At 51.2% G+C, this 19,156-nt stretch overlaps 10 protein-coding genes across 11 annotated transcripts; 5 read left to right on the plus strand and 5 right to left on the minus strand.

The window, feature by feature from the left end:
• Positions 1-607: 607 nt before the first annotated feature.
• Positions 608-2,851, plus strand: J3458_021794 (uncharacterized protein). 2 transcript variants are annotated; one of them, XM_066122755.1, is made up of 2 exons: positions 608-1,482; positions 1,547-2,851. In XM_066122755.1, the coding sequence occupies exons 1-2, from the start codon at positions 1,341-1,343 to the stop codon at positions 2,479-2,481; spliced, it is 1,077 nt and encodes a 358-aa protein (XP_065971975.1). In that variant the 5' UTR covers positions 608-1,340; the 3' UTR covers positions 2,482-2,851. The 2 variants fall into 2 exon arrangements, with proteins under 2 accessions (XP_065971975.1, XP_065971976.1); XM_066122756.1 differs by having other exon boundaries at positions 1,125-2,845.
• Positions 2,852-4,261: 1,410 nt separating this feature from the next.
• J3458_021795 (uncharacterized protein) lies at positions 4,262-5,706 on the plus strand. The gene has a single exon (XM_007813697.2). The coding sequence runs from the start codon at positions 4,538-4,540 to the stop codon at positions 5,156-5,158; it is 621 nt and encodes a 206-aa protein (XP_007811888.2). The 5' UTR covers positions 4,262-4,537; the 3' UTR covers positions 5,159-5,706.
• Positions 5,288-6,960, minus strand: J3458_021796 (uncharacterized protein). Its single transcript, XM_007813698.2, has one exon. The coding sequence runs from the start codon at positions 6,837-6,839 to the stop codon at positions 5,382-5,384; it is 1,458 nt and encodes a 485-aa protein (XP_007811889.1). The 5' UTR covers positions 6,840-6,960; the 3' UTR covers positions 5,288-5,381.
• A 1,169-nt stretch (positions 6,961-8,129) lies between these two features.
• Positions 8,130-8,561, plus strand: J3458_021797 (uncharacterized protein; the record flags this gene model as incomplete). Its single annotated transcript, XM_007813699.1, has 1 exon — positions 8,130-8,561. The coding sequence occupies one exon, from the start codon at positions 8,130-8,132 to the stop codon at positions 8,559-8,561; it is 432 nt and encodes a 143-aa protein (XP_007811890.1).
• Positions 8,562-8,566: 5 nt separating this feature from the next.
• On the minus strand, positions 8,567-8,875 carry J3458_021798 (uncharacterized protein; the record flags this gene model as incomplete). Its single annotated transcript, XM_066122757.1, has 1 exon — positions 8,567-8,875. One exon carries the CDS (start codon positions 8,873-8,875, stop codon positions 8,567-8,569), a length of 309 nt encoding a protein of 102 aa, XP_065971977.1.
• Positions 8,876-8,900: 25 nt separating this feature from the next.
• On the minus strand, positions 8,901-11,761 carry GNA2_6 (G-Protein alpha subunit). Its single transcript, XM_066122758.1, has 6 exons — positions 11,604-11,761; positions 10,974-11,487; positions 10,703-10,887; positions 10,486-10,643; positions 10,154-10,412; positions 8,901-10,081 (listed from the first exon to the last, which is right to left on the minus strand). The coding sequence occupies exons 2-6, from the start codon at positions 11,089-11,091 to the stop codon at positions 9,737-9,739; spliced, it is 1,065 nt and encodes a 354-aa protein (XP_065971978.1). The 5' UTR covers positions 11,092-11,487; positions 11,604-11,761; the 3' UTR covers positions 8,901-9,736.
• Positions 11,744-15,140, minus strand: J3458_021800 (uncharacterized protein). The gene is made up of 3 exons (XM_007813701.2): positions 12,874-15,140; positions 12,226-12,792; positions 11,744-12,142 (listed from the first exon to the last, which is right to left on the minus strand). The coding sequence occupies exons 1-3, from the start codon at positions 13,464-13,466 to the stop codon at positions 11,953-11,955; spliced, it is 1,350 nt and encodes a 449-aa protein (XP_007811892.2). The 5' UTR covers positions 13,467-15,140; the 3' UTR covers positions 11,744-11,952.
• On the plus strand, positions 14,419-15,090 carry J3458_021801 (uncharacterized protein; the record flags this gene model as incomplete). Its single annotated transcript, XM_007813702.2, has 1 exon — positions 14,419-15,090. One exon carries the CDS (start codon positions 14,419-14,421, stop codon positions 15,088-15,090), a length of 672 nt encoding a protein of 223 aa, XP_007811893.1.
• On the minus strand, positions 15,089-17,218 carry J3458_021802 (uncharacterized protein). Its single transcript, XM_007813703.2, has one exon. It carries the CDS (start codon positions 16,600-16,602, stop codon positions 15,133-15,135), a length of 1,470 nt encoding a protein of 489 aa, XP_007811894.1. The 5' UTR covers positions 16,603-17,218; the 3' UTR covers positions 15,089-15,132.
• Positions 17,219-17,509: 291 nt separating this feature from the next.
• Positions 17,510-18,952, plus strand: APM4_3 (clathrin associated protein complex medium subunit; the record flags this gene model as incomplete). Its single annotated transcript, XM_007813704.2, has 3 exons — positions 17,510-17,846; positions 17,918-18,887; positions 18,946-18,952. 3 exons carry the CDS (start codon positions 17,510-17,512, stop codon positions 18,950-18,952), a joined length of 1,314 nt encoding a protein of 437 aa, XP_007811895.2.
• Positions 18,953-19,156: the final 204 nt, after the last annotated feature.

Genomic DNA, 19,156 nt, shown 5'->3' on the forward strand with positions numbered 1-19,156 from the left:
TAGCTTAAATTTTAAGGTATAATAGGTTTATTTCTTAAAAAGTAAGTTAGGTTAAATACTATAAAGTAGCTTTTAAGTAATATTATAATAAAGCTATTAAAAGTATAACTCTTAATAGTAAAACTATTACTCAAATTAATTAATAAAGATTTAAATTACTTAATTATAGGAATACCCCCTTCTTAAGTACTTATTTATCTCTTTATTATAATCCTAGATTATTTAAATCACCTAATAATCCTAATAATCCCGTCTTATTAAATTATCTATATAATCTAATAAGCTATTACGTAACCTAATATTCTTATTAGTTAGCGGCTATGCCTACCCTTACCAGTGCGGCCTAGCTTCCCGCGTCTCGTATAGTAACGTTCGTAATATAAAGGTATTAAATAATAATTTTATTTAATTTAAGATAATAATTAATACCTTCTTATAATATTTTAAGTTAATAATTAATTTCTTTATATAAAAGAATTAATAAAGTAAAGATTAACTTTATATATATAGCTTAAATTACTTAAACCGCTTAAACCGCTAAAATCGCTTAAAATACTAAATGTGGGGTTGTGGCAGCAACTGCGAACCTTAGCTAATATGCCACCGTAGCCGATCCATGTCCCAGCCCTTGGGGTTACTTCACTTTGACTGGCCAAGGTGGAGCGCAAAACGGAGTAAGGGCACAAGAGTGTCCAAGGAGGCAAAGAATCTCCGTGTCTCTATTGCATGGCCCGTTCGTACAAGAGAGGCAGCCGGCTCTCGAGATTCGGTATACGAGCATGACAATGAGGATGAGAACAATTAGCAGGCCCGGGTCGCTGAGTCAGAGGACATTGTTCCCGAATACCGCCCTTCAAATACTAGAAGCGCTAGTCTTGAAACCGCTGCCCACCAAGACGAATTTGCCCAGATTCCGTAGCGTGCTCAGTTGACAAGAGACCTCTCGGGGTGCTCATCGCCGCCAGTTAGGTATACGACATGTATCTGCCAACCACTCGTCGAATCTCGGCGGCTGCATTTGCCTATTTCGCTATCCCGGGTAGCTACAAGATACAAGCGTTGCAACGATGCGCATCGGGCGAGGGACTAAGGCGCCTTTCCCTTCCAGCCACTGGTATGCTTCCCTCACCGACAGGTCATGTTTGGTGTTGCGCTAACCTCAGCCTCATGTGCTACAACAGCCGCGGCTGTTGCTGTCTTGAAAGACTTCATGAGGCGGGGAATCTGCATTGAACCAATAATCAATACAGCCTCGGCTTCGCCTGTGGCATTGGAACAACTAGATTGACTCGTCTTCGACTTAGCTACTGGTAACTTACCTGGCCAGATCGATTGATTATATGCGAGACAGCAATTTGCCCAATATGCCTCAAGATATAGTGAAGGGAGTACGTGCGACATTTTCCGAAGCCACCGAGGTTGAACAGCTAGGTTCGCACACTTACAAGATCAACCTCCACAGCGACTATTGCGTCGGTAAAGGCAAGCAATAGCCCCCAGCTTCTGTCCTGTGAGACAAAGCTTCGTTCTAACCACAAGGTCACAGTCCCCAACGGAGGCTACACAGCATCATGCATGCTCGTTGCGGCCAACAGACACCTCGCCTCTCGTGGACAGTCCGACACTTTCACAGCCCACTTTGAGTATCCCAATCGAACATCGTCTGGGCCTGCTGTTGTCATTATCGATGAAGTGAAGCTAGGCCGGACCCTTTCAACCTTGCACCTTACCCTCTGGCAAGGCGACCTGCTCGCCAATGCACCCTGGGTCAACACGTCGGCTTCTCGCCGCACCGTGCTCGGCTACACAACCCATGCCAACTTGAGTACCTTAGCAGGCATATCGATTCCCACTGGATATGAAGGGACTCCTGCCGCTTCACTGCCTCCAGTGCCCGAGTTCGCAGCTCTCAAGGCAACCGGCTCGGACCATATATGGGAACAGAGCAAATGGCCCGAGGTGTTGAAGACGTCAGCGTCCAACGGAAACTGGAGGTTTTACTTGCCTCGCCAAGGGCCCTTGAGCCCCGGCGTATTAGACATGTGGGTGTGCCTGGCGAACGGGGAGAACATCACGCAGAGCACTCTGCCATATGCAGCAGACGCGTTCCCACACAGTCTTCACACATTCCTGACCACTCGGGAAATGCGTGGGCTGTTGGAAGCGCCGCCGCCGAACAAAGTGGAGGATGCGACAACAAGGGAGGCGCGAGAAGAAGTGGCTCGGAAGAACAAACAACGCGGAAGCATGTGGTTCCCGACGGTGCTGCTGAGCCTGGAGGCGAAAACGAGGCTACCGAAGGAGGGCGTGGAGTGGCTGGCGGTAAGGGTAACGGCGAAGCAAATAAAGGACAGCAGGTTTGATCTGGACGTTGTGATGAGGGATGTTGACGGTGAACTGGTGGCGCTGAGTCAACAAGTTGCCCTGATGGTGAGCTGGGAACGGAATGTCGGCAAGAAACACAAGGAAGCAGCGCTGTAAACTTTGCAGGGGATTGATTTGGGGGGAGCATCACCACTACCTCAGGCACCTACCTAGGTAGGTAGGTACCTAGTAATTATTCCTGGACAAGATGGGATGGGGATGCCAAAGGAGGATTCCACTCGAGTTGATACGGCCGCCAAGATTAGATCCTAGAGTTCAGACCGCTAGCTATTAGCTAGAGAGAGAAGCGCCAACTGATTCGAGGGATGCCTGTAACATTCAGATCCAGTCGGCCGTCTGGCCGCTTGACTGTCCAGGTCTGGTAGTGGTACCTCCAGACCACCAGACTGTTCTGTGCCCGCCAGTCGCTGTTAGTCATCCTTCTGAGTCCTGACTGGTGTTGTTCCCTTCAATATCAAACCTCACCATCTTATTCTCCTCGTTTTCAATAAGAGATGGCGTCTAGGCCTTTTCTTCTCATTTCTCGCCCACTATATTGCCCAGCAAGCAAGTTTCAACTCTTCCCTCGGAGCATTTCCTTGCCTTGAATATCCAAGTGCAACTTCCTGGTGCGCACTGGGTCCGGAAAGGAGCCATCCATCATCTTCGTCTATGAGGCCCATCCTCACATGGTGGTCTAGGTCCCAAAGCTGGAGATTTTAAGAGCGCAATTCCAGAAAGAAGTCAAAATTCAGGATGTTTCTCACGGCATTCACCCTGTCCTTTGGTAGTACAGGGTTTTTTCTTCACCGGCAACGACATTTCCTCGAGTACGTGCGAGGTGCCACCCCTAGCGATGTTTGACTGGTTTACCTACTGACTGCGTCATCAACAGTGTCCCTTTTCTCGAGGACACAAAGCAATTATATCAGAGACCAACAAACGATGGTGGTTACTCAAGTGGAAAGGCTGGAGCATCTGCCCCTCTGAAAGGAATGCATAAACGACCTTGGTCAAGCCGTCACTTTCCTCAAATCACTTAACCTTGCCCATGGTGATTTACGACCCGCAAACAATATTATTAATAAACATTAGCATAATGCCTATGCGAAAATTTCGGAATTTGGAACAAATACAAAGACACTCCTCAGTAGGACCGGCGAGAAGGAGATAGACGCTGAACCCATCACCATTCCACAGCGGCGTACAACTACTGCCGCGAAGCAACACACCCTGAGGTGGCCAACGGCGGAAATCCCAATAGCCAGCGCCACTACATAGCTCAAGACCACTCTGCAGATAATTTGTCTTTCAAAAAAAGGCATTCTATCGAAACCCAGAGAAGAATGGGCTACTACAAATGCTTTCTTCGGGAGAGCCTGGGGAACTCGGATTCCCTTGAGAGTGGTATAGACACTGTCGATAAGTTGGCATTCGAAAGCATTGAGCATGCCTTGGGTAGACGGTCCTCTGGAAATTTTATCAACCTGTGCCTACTAGCTACGAGATTGGTTATTTCATGGTCGACTATGTGTCCGCTATGCTTTCGTCTGCCGGTTCTTTGAAATGCCTAACTGATGGAAATCTGCTCTACCACCAGTTCGCCAGTGTTTTTGTACCCAACACGTCCTGGGTGGCGCGAATTGATGTTGACAATCCGACGCCGACAATCGTATTTCATCCAATTCAGCCACCCGTAACGGCTGACTGACTTACGGAGTCGACTGAGGCATTTGCCCACCGAGAAGTATACACTAATATACTATAGTATATTATATTATGGAGCACGATAACTAGGTACCTGACCTGGTCAAATACTTTTTGCCTCCCATTGTATATCAGCATGCTTAGATTTCACGACAAACCAGGGATCAAAGGGTGTCCGTTAAGTGTGAACGTCCAACTTTTCCCATCTAACACCCTGGGACATGCCCAAGTAGCAAAAGCATTGATCACTGATTGGACTGCGGAAAACGAGCGAACGGGATGAGGCTTTAGCTCCTCGCCCATTAGAAGCCAGCCACTTTACGCAAATTCCCCTTGACCAAAACCTTAAAATCCGTCAAAGATGCTCAAGGAGTCAAGGGATTGATGGCAACCATCGACTTCCCCCCTGTCTCCTCTCAATACACTTCCCAGGCTTGCTACAAACACCTTTGGCGAAACGCGAAATATGGCCTCCAAAAAGACAGTCGCTCTCATCACGGGCAGTACCCGAAAAGTACGTCTTGGACCCTTCTTCACAGCCTACGTGAGGGACACTATCGCCCCCCATTGCCCCGCCTTATCCTTGGAGGTCGTCGATCTGGCCGATCCAGGGCTGCCCATTCTCGACGAGACCAACCCGGCGGCCGGGCAGCCCGCAGATGATCCTACGTCCCATTACGAGCACGACCACACGAGGAAGTGGTCCGCCGTGGTGCGCAAGTACGAGGCCTTCATCTTTGTCACGCCAGAGTACAACCGCAGCGTGCCGGCGGGGTTGAAGAATGCGCTCGACTTTTTTTACCATGAGTGGAACGGTAAACCCGCTGGCGTTGTGTCCTATGGTGGAAGAGAAGGCGCCAGGGCGTCAGCTCATCTGCGAGACATCCTGGCTGCCTTGAAGCTAGTCGTGTTGCCTGCGGCGCCGGGGCTGAGCACATCCCGCCGGATGTTGCCCTATGTTGGAGAGCACAAGTCGGTGTCGGACGAGGATAGGCAGCGGTGGAAGGAGTCTGGTGCCGAGGCGCAGATTGTGACATTGGCACAAGAATTGGTGGCGGAGTTGGAAAGGGGAAGCAGTTCACTATAACCAGGTCCCGGCCTAGTTTGTCTATCGGCCAAATACATGGACTACCATGGTACTGGAATGAACGAATGACCACATATAAAGATAACACGAGGGCCACGATTTGAACACGGATTTTGAGTAACTACAGCACCATTTTTATTCCATCGGTTTTTCTATAAACTAGCGGTCCTTGGAGCATTCACTTGGTCCATATTTATAAAACTGCGTCCGTTGAATGGGCCTCTCACAACTCCTCTCCCCAAGGACCAATTCCCGGCCCTTTAAACAGCTTTCCGCCCTTCCACACCCATCCGATATTGCTCTTTTTCTGCAGCACTTTCACATCCTCTACTGGATTGTCATAAACACCAATCATGTCAGCCTCATAGCCGGCCTTCAGTTGACCCGTCGGAGGAGCCTGCCCAGCAACAGTTAACGGCCCATTGGCGGTGGCAGCCTTGATAGCCTCCAAGCTGGACATGCCGGCCTCAACCGCGTATTGAAGCTCAATGGCCATGTTGAATCCGGGCTCGGTATCGGTCCCAAGTGCAATTATGCAGCCTGCTTTGATGGCCTTTTTGTAACCTTCCAGGGAGTGCGCTCCAACCAACTTGGCCTTTTCCCACATCTTCTTGGGCATCCCTTCGCCTTTGCTGTCGAGAAGCAGGTTGACAATCGTCCTGGTGCCTACGAATATGGTTCCCCTGTCCTTGATTAGATCAATGCACTCCTGGTCAGCGAATGATACGTGTTCGACCGAGGTCACGCCCGCCTCGACGGCCTGGAGAATGCCCGGCTTGCCGTGGACATGGGCAGCAACGGTTCTCCCCATTCTCTTCGCCTCGGACACGATTGTGTCCAGCTCTTCCCGGCTGAATTGTGCGTATAGAGGGTCATCGTCGCGCGACAGGACTCCGCCAGACGCCATGACTTTGATGCACTTTGCTCCGCGGCGAATCTGCAGTCTCACCCCCCGACGACATTCATCAACCCCATCGACCAAGCAGCTCATACCGGCTCCGAATTGGCCGGCCTTGACTGACCCAACCCCCAGGTTCAGAAGAGCGTCTCCGGCCGGCAAGGCAAAAACATCACCGTGGCCAGCCAACTGGCTGAGGCAGGCTCCGGCACTGTAGATGTTTGGACCGATAATGATTCCGTCCTCGATTGCCTTGGAGATTTCGCATCCAAAGCCTGCAAGGTCTCTCATGGACGTGTAGCCTCTTTGGATTGCGTCCCAACAGCCTCTCGCAAGACGTGCGCCGGCTGTAGTAGGGTGATCTGCGAGAAAGCTCAGGCCCGTCGAGCCCTCGTCTGCCGCCCTCTCGCCATTTGATCCGGCGAAATGCACATGGCAGTCCCAGAGGCCGGGCATCAGATAAGGCACATTGTGCAGTTTGTGAGGCTCCTCGGTGTATTCCTTTGGGAGGTCGGCCTGTCGCCCAACCCAGTCGATGGTCTTGTTCTTGACTACAAGAGCGGCATCCTTGATAGGCTCACCATCGCCTGGGATGAGCAGCTTTGCTGTCACAATTGTGTAGAATACCTTCCTCACCCCCGTTTTGGCATCGTCGTCTTGCGATTGCGGTTGTCCTGTGCGGACGGCAATGCCAAACCCCGTAGAGTAGATGCGCCCGGCTACGTGCTGCGTGTCGTCGATCAGCTCTGCGGACTCGTAATGAGGAATCACTCGTCTGGTCATCTTTGGAGCTGCCTGAAGAACTATCCAGCTGGTTGTATACGGGAGAACACAGGCGAGAGAGGCTACAATTTGGGCAGCGAGTTTGATGCGGCTTCAAGCTTATCTTGACACATGCTTGCCGGCGGCCTTGTGTGGGGGAGTCGAGCTAGCCGTTGTACCACTTGCCTTTTTGGACATCGAGTCTCCCAACTAACATGGTGACAATTTCTACAAGAGCGGTTGGTTCTCTTTGGTGCAGGTACAATCTCTGATGCAACGTCTTGCAGAACATTCAAAAGCGCAATACATTTCCGTTCCTTCTGTTTTGCAGCCAAACTACACAAAAGACAAATCCGAGCATGGTGAGAGCAAAAGCAAGAGGAAATCATCCACAAGTCATGTCGGCCTCTCAGCTCCGTGGACAAAATCGGCGGGTACGGCTACCGCATCGGCAATCCAGCCCGAAGGGAAATTCATGAGAATCCTGTCAAAGCCGGCCGTGTCTTTCTTATACACGGGTAACATGCCCAATAATAACAATGGTTCGCACCAAAATCGCCGAGGCCGCTTATATGCGCAGGCGCGGTTCAAAAAGAATTCACTCGCAAAAACACCATGCCATGTTCCAGAACTCCGAGTCGCCGACATGATAAAAGTAAGCATAAAGACCTTTTTGTCTTCCCGCAACCTTGGGCTGATTATTTGTCGCCTGTCAACTTGGCAAACCACCAATTGGATCAGCCCCAGCATCCCGGGTGGTGATGCAGCCATGTCTGCTTTGGGATCGTCTTACATGAGTTTGCCATTTGGGCCAATGCCGGGTAATATAACCAGGTTTGCCATCGCCAACTACAACGCCCTGCCAGTACGTGGTCCCGAAAACAAGGGATGGGAAACCTCGGACCGTCGGTGTGCTCTCACACCACTTGCTTCTGTGAATGGCTTGATTTAAGGCATACTGTTGGCTCGCCGTCCTCCGGCTTACGGCTGTCGATCCGAGGACAGCCGTCAGCAAGAGGGAAAACAAAACATGATCCGATGAAATACGTCTCATGATTGTCCAATGCTTTGCGAAGCCTGCCAGGATCACCGGGGCGGCAGAAGTAGAGTCAGTCTAGGAATCTTGTCAGTTCAGCCATGGCGATACGACAGTCGGTGCTCATCTATAAAGCAGGCCGCTCTCCCCCGGACGTATTGAAGAAAATCATTCAGCATCGAACATGAATCATTCATTTACCAAAAAGCCCGCTCGTCTCTTTCCTCACACCACAAACTCAAACGAAGACTCTCTCTCTCTCTTCTTTCCTCACCATGCTGTCCAAATGCGTCATCGCCGTCGCCGCCCTCGGCCTCACGACCCTCGCATCGGCCCAGCTGCCATGCGGTCTCAAAATCGCTCCCTGCCCTTCCGACCAGCGCTGCGTTCCTGACTCCGAGGACTGCACCGACCTCAACCGGTGCAGAGGAACGTGCCAGTTCAAGAACAAGTACACTCCGTGTGGAGGGAAGCGTGTTCACCCCGTCGCCTGCGCGGCCAGCTTTGAGTGTCGCGATGACCCTCGCCTCCCTGAGAGCTGCGGTCTGGCTTGTGACATTCCGGGCATCTGCATGCCCAAGAATCCCCCTTCGTGTGGCGGATTTGCCGGATTTGCTTGTCCCAAGGGCCTGTTCTGCTATGATGTGCCCAACGATGGGTGCGACCCCAAGAACGGAGGAGCTGACTGCATCGGGCTGTGTTTGTGACTGGCTCACAACATATTCGAGATTCTTCTTTCCTTGTACATGAATACAATAGTTGCACGAAGAAAATGGTGTCCTGGCCGATGAGTTTTGGTGTAATCCTCTGATACTCCTCCCTTGATACGTGACATGCTCTCCCTTGATACAAGAACCGTGGTCGATTTGCTTTCCCCCCAAATAAAAGAAGAAAACAGAAATGAAAAAACCTCAGCCACCGTATTTGATACATTCTGACCTATTCCCAGACACTCCCTTGACTCTGCTTCAAATCCTCCCACATCCCCAATGTTCGTTCCAACGTACGTCATTGGTCGCATCCTTCCCCTTCGGGCTCGATCTTGACGCAGGTTCCCTCGCAGTCGGCACAGAACGTGCGGTTTATGCACGTGTATCCCTCAGGGCAGGGTATCCCCAGAAGAGTACCGCATTTACGTCCAACCGCAGCATCAGTTTCGCCTCGAACATGGGCCACATTGTTGAACGAGGCGCCGACAAGGCCAACGAGGCCCATCGCGTACGCAACAGGGACCCTGGCCAGCATGCTTGCGAAGAAAATTCGGCACACCAGGTGAAGCTGGGAAGTTTCAAAGAATTCTTTGAGCGTTGGGTACGGTGTACTCGGGTGTCAATTGAGCCGCAGTCGCGTCTCAGCGAGGAACAAAGCCCGGTATTTATATCTCTGAGCCGGCCACGTGTGTCACCCTTCACAACCCACAAGTCTAAGACATGGCTGTCAGTCCGTCAGTGTAGCGACATGTTTCCTCCCACGAACAAGGAATGTAACCGATCGTGTTTCACGTCGGCTGGAAACAAAGCATTGGTCCCATTGGTAGATGGGCATAAGTTTACATGGAAGAAGCCGAAAAAAACAACAATGTCTCACACATGCATGCAAAACCTCGAGATGATTCAATATAACTCCTTTTTTAAGCCTTGCACCCTTTCGGCGCTGCTGTACAAAAGAACACACGAGGTAGTGTCTCGCACCTCCCCAGCATTTCGCCCCAAGCTGACATGTTGAGAGGAATTTTTGTTTTCGGCCCTGTCAGCTGCTTGAGACGAAGGACTCCCGAGTAGAAGACCGTTTTACAGGACCCCGGGACATGCATCGTCGGTGAACAAAGAAAAAAGGGTTCCCGCATAGGTAGTTGAACAAGAACAAAACGTACAAAACACCGTCAAAGTATGAGCTGCTTCAGGTTTCGCCGCACAATCATGTCCTGCACCGAGTCCATTGTGATCTTGACCAGGTTCGTGTCCGTCGCGGTGGTGAAGTGCCCGTATATCTCCCTTTCGGGGTCTCGGCTGTGTGCCAGAAACTTGTCCAGGAAGTACTTGCTAGCTAGCTTGTAATCGCCGGGGGGTCCATGGTAATCTATGAATCCATAGTTGGAGAGGGGGTTGGACGGCAGCTTCTCCACGAACAGATCCATCTTGTTCAGGAAGAGAATGATGGAGGAGTTTTTGAACCAGCGCGAATTGACGAGGGATTCCCACAGCATGAGGGCCTCGTTCATTTGGTTCTGCGAGACGCGGTTAATACTCTGCCCGCAGTTCACGAAATGTTGTTGCGAGGGGCAAGGTTGTCATCTCACAGCTTGCCTGTCTTCTACAAGGCATTGATTATACCCGCTAATGGCAACCAGGAACAGCAGACAGTTGACGTCTTCGAAGCAGTGAATCCACTTCTTGCGTTCTGATCTCTGGCCTCCAACGTCAAATATTCGATATGTCCTCTGTGCGATGGTGAATTGGCACTCTGTGATGCCCGTCGTCTTCAATCTTGAGCAGAGAATGTCCAAGTCATTGGGAATATACTCATTCGTCCAAAGACGGTCCATGTTGTCAATGAAGCTACTCCGTACATGGTCAGATTTGGGCATGTAGAAGACAGAGACGGTATTTAGCCACAAGAGGGGGCTCATACTAGGCTAGGTTGTCATGGATGGCGTATTCGTTACATTGCTTAATTGCTTCTTTGACACCGGTGTCATGCCATAATGCCTTGATAGAGTCGAAGTATTCTTGCGGGAAGCTCTCTTTGTGTCCTATCTCCTGCCTCGTCATGATTTGGTTCATGAATTTCTACAAGCCCGAGTTAGCTCGCACGATTAGCTGCTGCAGCAGTAGAGACAGATACGTACCTCGTTATCAGGGTTGTCAAACGCAATGGCAAAGTCATTCATAGCATCGTTGATCATTTCAAAGGTTTCGATGATGTTGCGGAAGATGATACGTCGCCACCATTGCCTCTCTTGCGTCTGAAACCCTCGCGAGTATATAATCCTCATTTGCTTGAGTATGGTGGACTTTCCGGACTCTCCGGCTCCTATTTCCGCAAAAGGACCGTGTTAGACTCTAGGGCCAAGAGCCGCAATGAGTAGTATTTCCTGTCGCGTGTCCCAGACAACTTACCCAGCAGCAGGATTTTGATCTCGTGGGCCATGCGCATCTGGTCCTTGCGGATGATGCGGTCAATCTCCTGCGAGCGCGAGGCTTCCTCACCCCCGCGGAGGCCGTTGAAACACATCATGGGAGGCTATCGTCGTCCTGTGCGAACGTCCCCTTTGGTTTTCAGCTATCTGTGCTTTTTTGGAGTCCGACGTCGTCACAAAGCGAAACGATGGACGGGTCGGCTGGGCTTAGCGACGATGGGGCACCTTAATGCCCATCAACTCGGCTTGTGGACCGCCATCAACTCCACTGCCAAGCGTCGGGGGGGAAAGGGGCGGGCAAGGGGCACCGGGATGTTCGTACATACGAAGGGATTGAGAGGTGAATCTTCAGCTTCGTGGCGTGGCGGCGTTGGTGAGCCCACCAGCAGGCTCGTGAGCTGGAGGCGGTTGCTGCCGTCAAGTTCGTCCAAGCACCGGAAGATCAGCCGTTGTGGCGGCCGGGGGTTGCTGTAGAAAACAGCCACCTGCATGATCTAGACAAATGATCAGTCGCGACGATTCATGACAAGGGTCTGGTGCGCCAAGGGCTTCTTGTTTGATACTCTGGAGGGGCCATTGGGCCATTGTGGTGCGGAGATAGGGGGGATACCAGATACGTAATATTCCAAGCATTAAGCATAAAATAGCATAAAATGCTATCCAGTGGAAATACATAAATAAAAACTATTAGACAGGCAATGGGCTACCGACGGCTCATAATGAGGAAATCAAATAGCCCACACCGCCATCGGTCAGTCCTGTGGTAACAGAGGCACACAAAGAAGGCTTGTGTTTCAAGTTTAATATCTCTTGAGTTACTCCCGGGCTTGTGGAGTAGCCGCTCCATGAGCAAGCAGCCAATCACGCTATAGTTTGATTACGCATCTAAAATTCGACAGAGTCTCTGTAAGCTCGCGAGCATCACAAGAGATGCAAGTCTATCGTCTCAGCATCTGCGTCTATAATCTAGGATACTCCGTCCCATATGCCTTCCCCTGCAAACCCAAAATATCCACGAATCCATACCGCGACCAGTCCTGATTACTCGCCATCATCTCAAGCCACTTCTTTCTCGACTCCAGAAACACCTCCATGTGATCCTCCCGACTCAAGTCCAACGGCTGTAAATCCCGACTCACCAAACGAATCCTGCGACATTAAAAAAAAAATGTCAGCCTGTCATTGGCGAGCAAAACTCGTTCATGCTTCAGTTACAAAAAAAAACCACTCACTGAGTACCCGCGGCCATATTCGTCATGGTGGTATCCGCCTGGTCGATCAAAACCTCAATCGCACTATGGACCTCTCCGTTCAATATCTTCCGTGGCAAGTCGAACTCATCGCAAACAGGACGGCCCAACCCAACGCCATGCACCGTATCAAGGGCCTTGACCATGCCACTCGTTGTGCGAAAGCCCCCAGTCACATAGACTTTGGTCTTGTTCAGTCCGGGGACAATGATGTCAGCAAACTCTAGGAAGAAGGCCTCGCGCTTCTTGGTCGACTCCTTGCGGTGGTAGAAACCACCAGCCTCGTAGGTGCCGCCCGATAATTCTACAAAATCAAACCCGCTCTCTTCCAGGGCAGCGCATAGATCCGTGCAGTCATGGGTGGAAAAGCCGCCATCCTGAAACTCGACGCTGTTGAGCTTGATGCTGACAATGAAGGACTTGGGCACACGGGCGCGAATGGCGTCGTTGATCTCGAAAATGATTCTCGCGCGGTTCATCAACGAGCCGCCGTACTTGTCGGTGCGCTTATTCGTCGTCGGCGAGAGAAACTGCGCCAACAAGTAGCCGCTGCGTGTACACTCAGCATATCAGATTCTCTTCTCCTAGACGACCTGTCAATGTTTCTTCTGCTGCCTGGCCATTACTCACTGGGCGCCGTGCAATTCGATTCCATCGTAGCCCGCCCTGTGCAGGTACTCGGCCGCATGGGCGAACCCCTCGGTCACGTTGGCGAAGTCCTCCTTGTCCATTGCCCTCGGCTTCGCAAACGACATGCCCATCCTGTCCATCTTGAGCTGGACGTCGCTGGCCGAGATGGGGTTCTGCTGGACGCTGCTGTAGACCTGTCGTCCGGGATGACTGACTTGCGCGATGACTAGACTGCCGTGCTTTTTCGACACGGATGCCATGGCCCGGAAGGCTTCGAAGCGCTCGCCGCTGAATGGAGAGCCTCGCGGGATGATGGCGCATCCGGGCGATTCGAGATGGTCATATTCGATCATGACGTTTCCCGTCAGCAGGACGCCAAACCCGCCCTGACCCCAACGTCGATATACATTGATGAGCTCCTTGGTGGGGATGCCACGCTTTTCAAGAACCTTTGGATCCCAAGTCGAGAGTCTTTCCGTCATGGCACCCTTGAGAATTCGGTTCGGCGCAACTCTCCCGCTGAAGGCAAAAGCAAGGGGCTCACGCAGCGGCGCTGGGTCGACTTGCGGCGCGGTTACTCGTTTTGGCGCCATTTTTGTCACAATTACGCTAATAATCAAGGCAAAGAGATGCGTACGACATGCAAAGCGATGGTGGTGATGCTGGCGATGGTTTTGAATGAAAACTCGGGCCGTTGATGTTTGATGGACCCCAAAACTCGCCCAAGCAAAACTTCATTTGGACATTGTTCCCCGCGGATTATCAAGGTGTGCAAACACCCAGTGTTGAACCATTCTGCTTTGCATTGCGATCCGGGGCCTGAAATCCAGGGGTGCCGCGGCTTTCCGCTCATTCTTTTTGCCATTCATTGGCGTTGCAACCTGTGCGGCTCCTGGTGGAGAAGGGTTGCATCTCTCAACCCTGACGGCATGATGGACTATTCACAACATTTGAATCCATGATGGGTACGGAGTACAGAAACAGTCATCGCTCAACTCGGTACGTCTACTCCGTTTATCGAAATCTCAATATCCCACCCGAGTTTTACGACTCGTCAATTGCGCCAACGGTCAAAGAGTTCGTACCGACAAGGAGTGGGACCCAACAAAAGAGCTGATTTGTAAGACAAAATGGTCGGTCCAGGTGGCTCAAAGCTACTCATCAATTGATACCGAGAACAACGGGCAAAATGACGCAAGGCTCGTTTTGCCCACATCAGCCGAGGACCCTGGGGACCGACCGACGTGTAGCTACATCTAACGCCACATGCTGTGCATCGTGTTGGCTGTGGGGCTGATGCATTAATAATTCTCGCATTATCCGGCAAAAGCTAGCTGTTAAACATTGGAAATGTGGTCATGAAGAGTTTTTTTGGTTAAGACGTTCTCTTGAGAATATATAAATACTCCAGCCCATGTTAATATCTGCGTCTGGAATAGTTCCCAGCATCCACCTTTCAGTCCTAAACACCAAATACCTCTATTAAGCCTCTAGTTTAAAAAAAAAAAAAAAAATTCAAAAGATCGGGAAAGAAAAAGAAAGAAAATGACCGTCTTCCGCATCAACGTCACTTCCGATACCGTCTGTCCGTGGTGCTACGTCGGTCGCCGCCAGCTTCAAAAGGCTCAAAAGCTCTATCACCAGAAACACCCCAACGCCAATGACTCCTTCACCGTCACTTACTCCCCGTACCAGCTAGAGCCTGATTCTCCCTCGGGCCCCGGCCATAGCAAGGACAAGCAGCAATTTTACGTGGACAAGTTTGGCGCCGAACGCACCGCCATGATGCAACAGCGTCTGTCGGCCGTCGGGAACCAGCTCGGTATCAACTTCAAGTTTGGTGGTAAAACGGGCAACACCAGAGATTCGCACCGATTGATGCAGTTGGCCAAGAAGCACGGGAATGAGGTCGAGCTGAAGACGGTCGATGGTCTGTTTGCGGCGTATTTTGAGAATGAGCAGGACATTACGGACTACGAGACGCTGAGAACCGTCGCGCGGCAGGCGGGTATTCCGGGGGAGGATTTTGACAAGGCGATTGTGCAGGGTGATGATGGTGGCAAGGAGGTGGACGATGCTGTCGTGAAGGCGAGGCTGGAGGGTGTGAGCGGTGTGCCGGATTATGTTTTCCAGGGGAAGTACAGGATTAATGGGGGACAGGATGCCGGCGTATTCGTCCAGGTTTTGGAGAAGATCAAGGAGTTGGAGAGGGAGTAGGGTTGAACAGTATTATTCCTATGAATCTATCATGCCCCGGCGTTAATCATCTCGAGATCGATAGTACGTTTCCATTCTCTTTTCGAGAACCCCGTCCCATAGTTTGTGCCAATCTACGCCCGGTACGTAAAACAAGAACCCTAGTTCCTGGCTTGTCCACCAACTTGCTCTATCCATATTACCTGATCCTAGCACGAGGTACTCGTGGTCTACCATTGTCATCTTGAAATGACTCACAACTGGCTCATCTTCCATATCTCGTCTGCGCGGAACGGCTTTATAATACAAAATTTCCAGCTTGCCTAGCCGTACTGGTGGCGCTTCAATATCGGAGGACTGGCTCTTAACCCTGAGTTGTTGGTATTGTTTAACAAACTTCCTCAGACACAAGGATGTGGTAGTTCCAGCGGTGACTAGCTGCTCAATAAGCATCATTCCCCTGTTGGTCCGGATCTGCACGTCAACTCCGCGGCTGAGAGCATCCAAAAGCGCTTTCAAAACAGGCCATGAGGTGACATTGGGCGTCAGGATTATGATTTGACGTCGGGCGTTGTTGAAGAGTGTGAGCAACGCAGCATTCAAAGGCGTCATGGGTGGATTTGAATAGGACAGGAAGGGGAAAAAGCTGAATCTTGGGTTCCTATGGTGCGGCGAAGGCAAAAGTATGGTGGGTACATTGTCGTTGCCGGTAATCTTCAGTAATTTGATCGCCGATGCCTCGTCCTCGGGGGAAAACATTGTTTCGCTGTTTTCTGTGTCCAGCGTCCGTGAGTCCCCATCTGCCATAGAGGAGCCGCTCTCTCTTCCGTCAGCTGCCTCAATAGTAGAGCTTCGGTCCGCCCCAGTGCCCCAGACTCTTCCATGAAACGCCATCAGTGTCTGTACAAGATCGCCCTGCAACTCAACGCATCCTTCAAACCACCTTTCCCAGCTCACATTACAGCTTGGAACAAAGGCCCTTTTCTCGTCGATTATCACGTACTTTGGGTGCATGACACTGAAGGGCGTGAAGAAGAGGCTTTTAACAGTCAGTTGGATGCCTCCGCTCGCCAGCATCGTCTGATCGGGCAGACCAAGTTTGCACCATTGCGACGGCGGATACAATTGCCCGTCCCTAGAGGGTGTATGGAAAAGTTTCTGGAATAGGCCCCAGGACGAGAACCCGATGGTTACTTGTAGCGTGCTCCGCGCTGCGCCGCCGTCAGCTCTTCGCGATGCAGCCAACTGGAGCAGCGTGTCTCGGATAGCATCCAAGGATGGAGACGCTGCCCAATAGCACGTCACGAAGTGCACCGAGGATCTCGCGCCGAGGATAGCAGGAAGTATGCCGCGCGTGAAGATTGAGTGGCCTGTGCCGATGTAGAGAGTTTGTAGTGAGCTAGTCGTGATGAGAGATTCAGGATCCCGAGCATGGTGGTCGGGCAGATCGCCAAGTTGCTCCCTTTGCCGGGACAATAATAGCTCTTTCCAAGGTCTAACGAACGATGCCGGGAACTCGAGGGGCGTTGACATGACTTGAAGTTTCCCGTGAATGTACGGAGCGTCAGAGATACTTTGACCTATGCATGGCGACTGTGACGATGAGGTGGTAGAGTTGAGGTTGGTGCTGCACCTGCGCTCTAGACGAGTCGCCAAGCTCAAGTTTGACCCATGATGCGACACGTGGGGCCAAGGCAAGCTCACCACGGCGCAGCAACGACGATGAGTCTCGCAATTCAGCGCTACTGTAGGCACTGACGTGCAGTATACCTTGGAGTCCCGTGAATCCAATTTTTCTCTATTGTATGTTGTACAGGATTCATGAACAGGAAAATAAATCACGCCGCCATCTCCATGGGAGCGTGAACATCAAAGAGTTGGCTCAGAATCATGCATAACTGCACTGTGTAGAGTCCTATTTCGGATCCAAATTCGCTACACGACGAGAGGTGCCCGCTCGGCTCCGCACATGTCAACTGGTGTGCGTCAATGTTGGCCTCGGGTTGCAAGCTCATCTGTGCCCGGATGAGACGGGTTGACAGGACCCTGGCAGTCCCGTTTGTGGAGCCCTGCCGCCGTCGAGTCCGAGCATATTCGATTTAGGTGCTGAGATGCAGGGAAGAATCGAGGCTGGAACTATGACATAAATGAATGGAGAAAATAAATAATTCGGCTGATGCAAGGACAAGACCAAGGACTACGGAGTAAGTTCTTATTGTCCAGGTTGTCAGTCCACTCCTGAGACATTGACAAGTTGTGGGTGCTCACCGCCTTCCAGCTTCGTGGCAGAATGGATCCCCTCCATGCGCCGCCTCCTTTCCTCAAAAGCTCAGCAAGCACCGAATTCGAGCCACTGACAACGCGGCGCACGACATCATTGCTAACCCGGCCGATTAGGAGAGGAATCCCCTGAGTCCTCTCCATCCCGAGTCTACCCAGCATGATCTCCGGTGTCCTCATATTCAACCAGAAGGGCGAGAATCTCATCTTTCGCGCTTTTCGCAACGACTGCCGGCCCCGCCTGGCTGATGTCTTCCGCATCCAAGTCATTTCCAATGCCCAAGTCCGCTCACCCATCTTGACCCTTGGGAGCACCACCTTCAGCCATGTCAAGCATGAAAACATTTATTTGGTGGCCATCACCAAGAGCAATGCCAATGCCGCATTGGTATTCGAATTTCTGTACCGACTGATCCAGCTGGGCAAGGGATATTTTGGCAAGTTTGACGAAGAAGCCGTCAAGAATAACTTTGTGCTGGTCTACGAGTTGCTCGACGGTATGCAGCCACGACAAACGCTTGCTTTCCAGTATATGCCAACACCGAATACTGACATGAAATGGCGCTAGAAATTATCGACTTTGGCTATCCCCAAAACACCGAGACAGACACCCTGAAAATGTACATCACCACCGAAGGCGTCAAGTCCGAGACCAGGCCAGAGGAAACGTCCAAGATTACCATGCAGGCAACGGGTGCTCTGTCATGGAGGAAGGCAGACGTTAAATACAGGAAAAACGAGGCATTTGTTGACGTCATCGAGGATGTCAACCTGCTCATGTCTGCAACCGGCGCAGTCCTCCGAGCAGATGTGAGCGGACAGATCGTCATGCGGGCGTATCTATCTGGCACACCAGAGTGCAAATTCGGTCTGAACGACAGGTTATTACTCGACAATGACGGCCTGCTCACACTGCCCAGCGGAAACCGAATGGGCACAAAGGCGACCAAGGCGGCAGCTGGTAGTGTCTCCCTCGAGGACTGTCAGTTCCACCAGTGCGTCAAGCTGGGCAAGTTTGATACCGACAGAATCATTAGCTTCGTGCCACCCGACGGCGAATTTGAGCTGATGCGCTACCGCGCTACGGAAAACGTAAACCTACCATTCAAGGTCCACGCCATCGTAAATGAGGTGGGACGCACCAAGGTCGAATATAGCATAGGTGTCAAGGCCAATTTCGGCTCCAAGTTGTTTGCCACCAACGTTGTTGTACGGATACCCACGCCCTTGAACACTGCCAAGATTGTTGAGCGGGTAACACAGGGCAAGGCCAAGTATGAGCCTAGCGAAAACTGCATTGTCTGGAAGATTGGTCGGTTCACAGGTCAAAGCGAATATGTACTCAGCGCTGAGGCTATATTGACGAGTATGACGAATCAGCGAGCGTGGAGCCGTCCGCCATTGAGCATGAACTTCAGCCTTCTCATGTTCACGAGCTCGGGATTGCTGGTACGCTATCTCAAGGTCTTTGAGAAGAGCAATTACTCCAGTGTGAAGTGGGTGCGATACATGACCAGGGCAGGTTCATACGAAATTAGGTAGGTCGCACCTCTATTCATGCATGTCATCCTCGGCCGCCGACTAATATGATATCAGATTCTGAGGGGCGGCTATATTTCGAGACAAGTCATGCGCAGGCGTTACGGATACACTGGGTCAATGGAACGGCAATGTTGCCATTAATATTGATTTGTTTTTTTCTTGTTCAACGTTTGAAACGGCTAGTGCAACTTGAAGCTGAAAGTGAGGATCACAGTACATGACGAGCTGAGACCAAGATGACCGCAATAACCGCCAGATTGAGCAT

This window comes from Metarhizium acridum (assembly GCF_019434415.1).
Source record: "Metarhizium acridum strain ARSEF 324 chromosome Unknown scaffold_587, whole genome shotgun sequence".
NCBI classification, from domain to species: domain Eukaryota; kingdom Fungi; phylum Ascomycota; class Sordariomycetes; order Hypocreales; family Clavicipitaceae; genus Metarhizium; species Metarhizium acridum.